This window comes from Chelon labrosus (genome assembly GCF_963514085.1).
Source record: "Chelon labrosus genome assembly, chromosome: 19".
In the NCBI taxonomy this organism is placed as follows: Eukaryota; Metazoa; Chordata; class Actinopteri; order Mugiliformes; family Mugilidae; genus Chelon; species Chelon labrosus.
Window position 1 is genome coordinate 18,370,627 of NC_140352.1, and position 10,998 is coordinate 18,381,624.

Consider the following 10,998-nt stretch of genomic DNA (forward strand, 5'->3'; position numbering starts at 1 on the left):
GTCAGTCACAATCAAAACAGCTGTTATCTGAGATCAGAACATATTACATTTCATTATCATTTTAAAAATTGCTCCCATGTTTCATTTTCATAATATTAAGTTGCTGTCATGCACACTTCTGCAGTTCAGAAATGAAAGTGTACGTATATGGCAACAAGGCTTTAGATTATTATTAGTTTTTTCATAATGCTTGTTTTAATAGCTTTGGAAATAATGAAGTCTGGCTGAAAGATGGACATTATTTATCTTGCCTTATCCATCACGCCTGTCTCCAACACTCCAGCTTTGCTAATGGGATTTCAATTCATAATTCTCTCCTTCACAGCCCCCTCCTCCTCCGTCCAATGACTGAACCCACTGGCAGAAAGACTGCAAAATGAGATATCCCTTTCAATGAATGTCACATATGATGTAAGACATAATTTGACATATAATATGACTTTCTCATTCTCTTTTGCACTCGCTGTTCCCTAAGCAATAATGATCTGCTAAAAGATGTTTGTCTCAGGCTTATTGCGCTATCCTGTTTGTTTCATTAGTGTGTTTCTCTTTTTTTTCTGATGGGGGCTTTATCCTGTGAGGAGGGAGTGGATGACACACTGGTTGCGCGGCTTTCCAAAACCACTCATCTGTCCATTAGATTTGTGTTTCCTCAGTGCACTGCTGCAGCTGCTGATGCCCTTATAATGAAGCCCGTTCACCCCCTGCATTATTTTTACCATAGAAAGAAGTGCTCTTTCCTTGAGACTGAGTCTGAATCATCAACATTACCCTGAAATCTATTCAACAAATACCCTGAAATCTATTCATGAATCTGAATCTCTGGCGCTCATTCACTCTCATGCTCATGCACTGTTGCAGAACAAGAGGACATGTTCTCCCTGACCAAGTAAAAGACTCAGACCAGATACTCCTCCATCTTGCTGAAAATGGTTCTTACTGAAAATGTTAATATTATAATGACAGTGTTGCGCTTTCATTTTTCTGTTCCCATTCTGAAGGCAGCAGGTAGCTTTTGTCCAGAAAACAGGTGTGATGTCATTTTAAGAAATGTTCTGCGTTAAGATAAAGCAGAAACTGTCCCAGACTCAAGGTGCTGATGGCAGATCATGCTTCTGCCTCTTTCTTCTCATCATCAAACATTTTTGCTACAATGCTCTCAGAGTTTCAGGCTACTGCTGTTGAGCTTTGCGCTGACAGAATACTAAGTGGAAGTAAATGTGTACATTAAGTTTAGTGGAAGTAAATATGTACATTAGCTTTAGTACTGTACATTATTTGAATGTACTTCTATTTCTTTTGTATACTATAATCTACATTTCAGAGGAGAATATTGTACTTTTTAGTACACTATCATTTTTTGATATAATATAGTTATGAGTTAGTTTGAATGTAATGTTTTAGTTAACATTTGAGGCACTTAGATACAGAATATAAACATGTAAAAAATGGTCTATAAGGCAATATATCCCAGCAACTGGAAACTCAAGCTTCTGTAAGTTTTGCCAGATTCAACATTTAAAAAACACTATGTGGTAAGCTTTTGAATACAGTGTGCTTTTGTCTTGTGATTATAGACTGTATATAAAAGAGGGATGCAGCCACAGTAATGCCACTATTTGTTTTGTGTACTAGCGCTTTGGTGGCGGCAACAAATTAACATTGTGGGAATGTGCCAAAAACTGCAGTTCCCCAAGTGGCCACATGAGGCAGACTCAAAAAGTGAGTAAACCCGAGAAAAACCCCACCCCCCTTCACTTCCATGTTAATATGCAAAATGCACTGATGTGTAAACATGTTTACAGCCTCGTATAAAAAACTGTTTTGTTCTCTACAGCTAGTTCCTTCATCCATGACAACTGTGCGGGTGAATTTTGATCTAACTCCCTTGTTTAATTTGGTTTAAAGCACAAAGTTCAGCATAATTTTGGTGGGGACGGGGCGCACTATGAATGACAAGTGGCTTCACTGGCTGTCTTCCTAGACCCTAGAAGTTGCCTGCCCACCTCAGCTCCACTCAAACTCCACCTCTTTGACAATTTTTGAATTAGCTAAGTTATGCGTTATGAGTAACATACTGCCAAGATGGCGGCTGCCAGATCCACCACACTGAGCTTCAGAACCTCTCTTTAGGAACCTTGTGGGTGATGTCTACCTTTATATACAGTCCAGGTCTCCACCTGAAGCCGACACATTTAGACACATGGGAGGAGCTGGGGCAGAAGTAAAGACTTTTACGTACAGTCAGGTGGTCGTCGGCTGATGGTAGCGCTTGCTAGCTAGCTTTGCGAGTGAGGTACACCACCATAATTCACCTGAACTTTTAACTGGGATTTAAGTTATCCCTAACCTGACACACCAGGTGGTTTGTATACAGAACAATCTGGACAGTATTAATTGGAAACTCTTTAGAAAAACTGAAAGTGAACAGTCTGTCATTATCTGTCACTGCTCACCAGCCCTCAAATCAGAGGAACCAAATTCACTTAATGACAACATAATGACACGTGGAAATACTGACTTAGTATTTAATTAAAGATAGTATCTCAGAGATCCTATGAGTCAGAACCATTGCACCCATCAGTGGACTAATACTTTAAGCCACTTCTTCACTGGCGTCACCTGGACCTTTTTGAAGCTGGTTTATTCAGATCTTTTATATACGGCTTGCGTTCTTAATCCCTTTATCGGAGTTCAGAAGTTTGTGAGTCGCCAACAGTTTCATCAACGAAGGACTTTCTTTCCAGATCTGTTAGATGGTTTAAAAAATGTTCATTAAGAACATGACAGTGTACAAATTCTTTCAACTCAAGCAGTTACAACAGTAAAGTGCTTCTCCTGTGATGGCAAATTTACAAATGAGCTTAAAGTTAAAATAGTATTTACTGAAAATGAACAGAATAGTCATAATGTGGGTCACTGTTTGGTGTATAACCACAGATCTTCTAATTTATACGAGGAGAAACTAAAGGCTTTCCGAACTATCCAGATGGCTTTTGTAAAATATTTTATTGAGCACTGTTATCAGTGTGCTGATGGGATGGACTGATTTTAATTGGTCTGAAACTCAAATAGGTCCCTTGCTGTTTTAAAGCCCAGCATTGAACAATTTGTCCCCACTGTTCAGCTGCTTCTACTTTGTCATGTCTCAGTGTCGTTTAAAAAAAAAAAAAGATCTCTGATTGACTTTGCGGTTTGGAGCATAGTTGGACGCCATGTTCAAAGCACAGTGGCATGCCTTCCAGTCTGCACACCAGGATTTATTGACCTTTCACAGCCAGGCGGGCAACTGTTGCTAATTGTTTACCGCCACATCCTGTTTCTTCACTGCTTGCCTCATTCAAAAGATTCACCTGCATTCAGAATGATTAGTTGGGTTTTTGAGATTGTGATTCTGGCCTTAAAGGGACTCGAGTAGCCTTTAAAAATGTGTTTTTGAATGGGTGGTACAGTGTGATTGCTGCACTATAGCAGGCTGTACTCATGGGATTAATATGTGGTGTAGTTATTGTAGTATTATTGGAATATTCATATACACTTAAGCTATACACTTAACCACCTGGACATGTCTCACACATGCAGGGGGAACATACTGTGTAGGGAACAAGAAAAGAACGTCTAAAGATATTATAAATTTAAAGCCAAGAGATAATCCCCAACAAGCACCGATCAGCCTTTCAATCACCTTGCAGTCTCTTTTATCACCGTGATCGTTTTGACATAATATCTCCCCAGAGTCCTGACTGCTTAATTCATTTAACATATAATCAAATGATCAAATATTTCCCCCAGCTGGTCGGTGACGTCTGCCTACTACAACCCCTCCAGGAGCTTCCCAACACCTTTTGGGTAATCCTCTTTCCTAAGAGAAGCTGTCAGACCACACCGTGCGCTCTTGTTTGCGCCAAGAATAGTCCTGTTAACACAAGCCACATTACGGGGCTTACAGTGACTGTCTCCCACTTGATCGGATTTTCTGCTGAGCATACTTTTTAACTTATTTTATTTTATTTTACCGAATGGTCATGGCACTACTTTATATAAATTGTTGCACCTGATGTTTTTTCTCGGGGGTAGACCTATTCCTGGTGCCCCTTTACGCACTGAACAGTGGAATTCGTCGGGAAGTGTAAAGGCTTTTCGCTTTTCCTTTGACTGAAACGCCGCCGGTATGTTTTCACTCTCACACAGATTGTTATGCTTTTGCGCTGTAATTTGTGGTCATCTAACGGGCGGCCAAGTGGACGATGGAAAGCGGTACATTTGCCGAGCTGTGCCCCTGAGCGGCGATGCCAGTTGCCCCGTGACACTGTTGCCCGAGCTGAACGCCGGCAGCCAGGAAGAGGAGCTCAGGAATACCGTCATGCAGCTACGAGAGACAATTTTACAGCAGAAAGAAACCATTTCCAAACAGGTGGGCACCATCAATGAGTTAACCACCAAGCTGTCCCTGTGCGCCTCAGCCACCGACGATAGAAAGTACGACAAAGGAGGGTCTTGGGGCAAAGAAAAGCAAAATACAATGGGGGATGTTCCGAGGGATCCAAATGACACAATCGACAATCTTGGAAAAACAATGCAGGGGCTCAAAGACCGACTGGAGAACCTAGAGGTAAGGTGCCACCTGTTGCGCAAGTCAGAACCACTGTGCCACATCCATGCGTAAAACCGTAGTTTTATTCTCCGTACTGATTGTTATCTTGTCCAGGATTAGGACAAATTGTCAACTCAATCTGCAGCCATAGAGTAGAACTTCTAATTATAGAATGCGCTGTGGAGATCAAACTGGGGTATCAGTGGAAAGAGATTAATTGGCTAATTGGCCAACCTCAAACAACCTATTACGCAGTACGCAGGTTATGTGACGAGTTTGTTTCCGCAGTGTCTTTACAGTTTTAAAACGTTTACTTCACAGTATGCACAGTTTTTTGGTTGTCAGATATACTCTTGCAAGTATTTGTGCAATCATATTTAATGAAAATGATTAATAAAAAAATAACAAGGGGATCTTGTCAGAACAAAAACTCAAAAATAATAAATTGCCATGAACAGTTTATTTATAAGAATGTCAACTGCCCACGCAGAGGAATCATAACTGTGATGTAAGGCATCACCTTCACCTCTCAAGGGGCTCAGTGTCCCTGATAATCTCTGTGCACTTCCTGTCCATGATCTCCTGTTCACTCTTCCTTAGCAACAGCAAATGAGGGCCAACATATCTGGCGCCTCGTTCCCCAGTGAGCTCCGGGACCTGCTGCAGCGTCGGCTCGGGGAGCTAGAGAAACAACTGCTGAAGAAAGTCAGCAACTTGGAGGAGGAAAAGAGCATGCTGTCCAACGCCACAGCTGCCTACAGGTTGAAGACGGAGAGCACTCTGAACGCCCTGGTGGAGAGGATCAGTGAGCTGGAGAAAGGTGAACTGCTGCGCATTCATCCAGCAACTGCAGCACTGTTTTTTATCTTTCTTTTTACATCGAGGGTGTTAGGTAACTCCCTGTGACTTTGAGCAGTGTGTATTTCTATTCCGCTTGCTGTCTGTACTGTAATAGATGTATAGGCTACGCACATCATTCATGGAGATTCTCTATTGAGTCAGAGAAGGTGACATAAGAGACATGCCCATTTGTTGAATAGAAAGAACATTAATGGAGGTCATGGTGTTGTTTCTTTCATTTCATTTCATTTCCATACACCTTTAAAAAAATGACATACCCTCCTGGGCCACCTCTCCTGCCATGTTCTTATCTCCTCTCACTTTTCTGCCTTTCTTATTGCAGGAGGAGGAGACTTCAAGTCTCCAGAGCAGTTTAAGCTGTCCCTCCCCCAGCGGACCAACTACTTGTACGGCCGCTTCACCAAGACCCTTCCAGAGATGTACGCCTTTACGGTCTGCATGTGGATCAAGTCCAACGCCAGCCCAGGCATAGGGACGCCTTTCTCTTACGGCGTACCGGGCCAAGCTAATGAAATTGTGCTCATCGAATGGGGCAACAACCCAATCGAGCTTCTCATTAATGACAAGGCAAGCTATTGGGCTGTCATTCGATAAAATGATCATAAGCACAATGAAAATCCAAACATGTAGAATTTCAAGTACAACATCTCTTGACATTAGGTTGCCCAGTTGCCCCTGGAGGTACGCGATGGAAGGTGGCACCACATCTGCATCAGCTGGACAACGCGTGACGGCCAGTGGGACGCTTACCAAGACGGGGAGAAGTTGGGAACCGGTGACAACCTGGCAGCCTGGCACCCCATCAAACCCGGTGGGGTCATCATCCTGGGGCAGGAGCAGGTAAGGACATTCAACAGAACGCACAACGAATGCCAGTATTTCTAGATAAAGCTATTACTCCGCTTCTTTAGTCACGATCAAAGAAGGCCTGGGCTTGCATTGTCAATGAGGTCTGTGCTTCATAAAGTGGCATCACACTAACAATGTCTCGTGCAACGTGTTCACATTACCTCAAGGCCGATGCTTCAGTGTGTAATGTCAAGTAGCTAGTTCTGCTAATAAGAAGGACTATTTATGAGGCTCCTTTGCAAACTGCAGATGGAAACAAGAAAATCAAACAAGACCAAAAGCAGCGGAAATGAGACGGTGTCAGGTTATCTTGACAAAGCAATTAACGGGACAACAGTAAACCTGTCGCTGGCCACAGATGCTGATGTCTCCTTCTGGACTAATTGGTGCATTATTGAGAATGTCACCATAGAGGAATAAGGAGTCTGTCAGTCTGTTGTGTTCTGTGAAATTGCCTTGTCCAGTGACTGGCGACAAAGAGCAAAATGACATACAGCAAATTTGTGTGTTAAAGGTGTATGGTTTTAATGATATGTGTTTTAAAGCACGCAGGCTGCAGTCAGTTTGTATCTGTCACTTTGATACAAACTAATATATCTCAGCCACTATTGGTTGGTTAGCAATGAATTTTAATACCGACAGAACTCTTAAAGGAGCAGTGTTTACGATTTAAGCAGGTCCATCAGCAGAAAGTATTCATAGTTTTGTAATCACCTGTAACTATTAATGGGCCCTTAATATCTATACAGCCAGTAGGTCCTCTCCATTGGTGTCTGCCATGTTTGTACAGTAGCCCAGAAGAGACAAACCAAACTTTTGCATTATTATTCAGAACTGTCGGTCTTCAACCGTGGGTTCTCTTTCCTGCTTGGAAAAAAAGTGGTGAATGAGGCGTATCAAGTTGGTAGCAATCTGCAATCTCACCACTAGGTGCCATTAAATCATACACACGGATCCTTTAACATTCATTACTGCATCAACATGTTTGTTTGTCTTTGATGCGTGAACAAAAATCAGGTGCGGCTGTACTGTTCGGCTCCAGTTTTCAAATGCTTACCGAGAGTTAATAAGCGAGTCGATATCATGCTTGCGAAACATTAGCATGTCCTTGTAAGCACGCAGTATTTAACTGGAACCACCACTGAGTCAAAGTAAAACATCACAGAGCTGCTGGCAAGGACGTCTTGTTTGTACTAATTGGAAATGAGATGATTCACTTCCACTCAAACGTCCACACAGTTCACACTGTGTCCGGTGTGTTGATAGTGTGCTTTAACAGGGTGTTTAAGGCATAGCCTATTATATAGATATATTGAATCAGGCAATTTAGTGGTACCATCTCTTGGGGCCCCTTCCGTTTTCTTAATGTAATTTTGAAGATGCTGCAATTACATTCACACACAGAATTTGGACCAGCTGTGAAAAATAGAGTTGTTTTAATGATTTGTACTTTTCCGCCTCAATTAATTCATAAAATTGTGCTGGAGGAGTTCTAAATCCATTTTTTTATTTGTTTGTTGCCACAAAAGAATGAAATTATGACAAAAGAATGAAATTAATGTCATCATGTGTTTTTTTTTTTATTACAGAATACACATCCAAAAACTCCCTAAAATAAATACCTTCAGTGTCCTAAACAGTGATCACGTAAAGCTGAGACTCGAACACGTCATAAATACATTAAGTGAAAGTTCAGAAGTTGATTGATTTGTCCATCAGTTTTCCCACCTCCACGTTGGAGAGATAATTACTTTTAATAATGTTGTTGATGATGCTGTATAAATTTACATCCTGCTGTTTATGACTCTCACAGGACGTGGTAGGCGGGCGCTTTGATGCCGGCCAGGCCTTCGTGGGCGAGCTGAGTCAGGTGAACATTTGGGACCGCATTCTGAAGCCGGTCGAGATCCAGTCCATGGCCAACTGCAGTTCTTACATCCCGGGGAACGTGATCTCCTGGCTGGCAAGCAATGTCGAAGTCTTCGGGAGGGGCGCCTCCAAACGGCCCTTGGAGATGTGTCAGGAACGACTGCCCAACGCTTAGAATCTGTCCGCCTCTCATTGCCATTTCAGCTGCTGTTTCAATCCATAAAAGAAAAAAAAAAAGATGAGTACAAAAAGCCTGCTATCATTGTTAGGCAGTTTATGGATTTCGTTTTGTAGATGTTTTATCTGCTTTGCACACAGATATATTTAGGAGTTGTGAACAATTATGACAGTTACATATGTAGCATTGAGCGTGGGAACACACCAAAGTGCAAATTGTTATGTGGAGGTTGAGCGCAATCACTGACTTGCTCGCTGTTTCCTCTCAAGTGGCAATCAGAGCGCTACCTACTGACATTTGTTTCCGTACCATGATACTTAAGTCCGTCAGTACACCGACCGTGGTAACTGTACCCTACAGGTATTAGTGCGAGAGCATTACATAGACCCCCCTCTCCACTATCTCCCACTCACCCCTCCCTGCACACTCAAAAGCCCTGATGTAATGAAAATCCACTCTTGTCCAGCACAGACGCGCAAATACTCCGAGGTCTAGACTGACTTTGCCGTCGACATGTGAGTTGCTGTTGCGTGCCGTGTGGGAGTCAGGAAAGATTAAAGGTCTGGCTAATGTTATGTCTCTTCCTTAACTAGGGAATGGACTTAGAGCCAACATCAATCCAACCCCTGATCCTGACATGTTCAGTCATATTAAAGGGGACATAACAGACGAAAATGCACCTTTACCTGCGACGTGGCTCTGGCTGGCAGATGGAGCATGTGCGTGGATCTCTGTTAGAAATGCTGCTGATGTAGATTTACAGCTTGCGTTGTGATTAACCTTGTCGCGAAGCGTTACTTTTTTGCTGACTCCAGTGATGCTAGTGAGCCTTTTCCCCTTGGCCTTTTTCCGTTTGAACAAAACCGGTTTAAATGGTGAAATGAAATGTAGTCGCAGCTTTAGTGTTGTGGAATATTTTTACTCGTGATTTGTTGCATTGTTGCAGTGGATTGTCTTAGCGAGCACGCTGTAAATGTGACAGATTAGATCCGTCAGAACTACTAGACACGACTCTTGATTGTCCATGAATCGTTCGTCTTTTGTTTTACATTATTTAGTGTCTTTGTAGCTGTGCTTTTTTTATGAGATCTCTGTTTCTGGTCCACCTTGTCCTGTTGCCTTCTTTAAATGTTCAAGTGCCATTAAATGTTTTCCACAGTAAGTGTTGGAAATGATTTGCTTTGCCAATAAATAATAAAATGTGACAAATAAAGAAAGTCTCTCCTGCAAAATGAATCTACGTGTGACTTTTTTAATCCGTCATGTTGATCAGTATGTTTTCTTTGGTAATTAAGAGCCCCGTGAAATGTATCTGGGTCATCTGAGTTCCTTTAGTTAATCTCCGATGGACTTTGTTTAAGCATATGGCCGTACAACACCAGTTTTAAATCACCTTGTCTCTCACAAAGGTACACTGCCAAGCTGTTTGAGGCGACATGAGCAATTAGTAACACAGGCTGAGCAGGATCTTCAGACTCGGATGGCTCGGGTCAACACAACAACAGGTGTCCTGGGTGGCATTAGTAGCTCTTAACAGATGAGAGAGGCCGAAAGGTCAGCGCTGACATCGATGACACTCTCGGTTAGACAAAGCAACACCTTCCAACCACTCACAGCTCTGAGCACATCTCAGGTGGGGCTGAAACTAAGTTTTTAAAGGTCAAGGTGCATGTTGTAGTTTTGAATATCAACTGTGATGCTTCAGTATAACACTTCAAGCTGAAGTTGTGTTAGCTCTTTAAATGAAGGAGGGGCTGCTGACGCTGAGCAAGACTGAATATTTAGATAAATGCTTTATAGCTTCTTAAATGTGCCTTCTGGATCTCATTGGATATAATACGGTGACACATTATTTATCAAAAGAAACACCGAAAATAGATCTGTGACAGGATCTTTGTAGAAAGGAATACTGTTTTGCTATCGCAGCCACCTCACAGTGCTCTTTGGTGAAGATTCATTAGTATAATTCACATTAGCTGTCTTGCAGGTTTAATAGAGTTTAGGCAGCCTTAATTCACATGCCACTGCGTAAGATGCAGCAGGTAATTTTCTGATAACACCAAAATGTTGTGTATGTTGTAGCCTTTTATCTGGGCTGAAAGAGTGGATAGCAATAACATGAAAGCCTCCACCTGGCTATTCAGATGGAGACAATCAATAATGGCCATGGAAATGGACAAGGAGATGTCCAAGGCAGTCTGCGTCTGTTCACCGCTTTGTGTTTCATGCCTGATTATACAAGATGAATAACAAGGTTGCCTGGTAAACAGTTTGTTACTTTCATTTGTTAATGTGCCAATATTAATGTAAGAAAGACAGAGATGTTGTGTAGTGAGGATTTTTTTCCAAGTACGGTGCTGTAGGTCTTGAATAATGACATGAACATCACATCTTAGAGCTGCACCTGTCAATGTTTTTATATAAACCGTAGATTAAATGGCTATGTGAAAGACCGACAAACCGGACGAGAATCATCATCTAACTTTGCAACTGTCCTCACCTCCGCAGAGAATTTACGCATCTTTAAGTTCTTGGTGCCAATTCAACTTCACTGAAGCAAAATAGAATTGTATGTGTGTGTGTAAGTGTGTTCACCGATCAGCCACAAAATGGTAAACGGTAAATGGCCTTGCTTTCATATAGCGCT

General features: G+C 42.0%; 1 protein-coding gene across 1 annotated transcript; it reads left to right on the forward strand.

Annotated features, from left to right (window-relative positions):
- Positions 1-4,171: 4,171 nt before the first annotated feature.
- nptx2b (neuronal pentraxin IIb) lies at positions 4,172-8,348 on the forward strand (the record flags this gene model as incomplete). The annotated part of the gene is made up of 5 exons (XM_084566951.1): positions 4,172-4,612; positions 5,195-5,414; positions 5,778-6,022; positions 6,116-6,295; positions 8,118-8,348. 5 exons carry the CDS (start codon positions 4,172-4,174, stop codon positions 8,346-8,348), a joined length of 1,317 nt encoding a protein of 438 aa, XP_084423077.1.
- Positions 8,349-10,998: the final 2,650 nt, after the last annotated feature.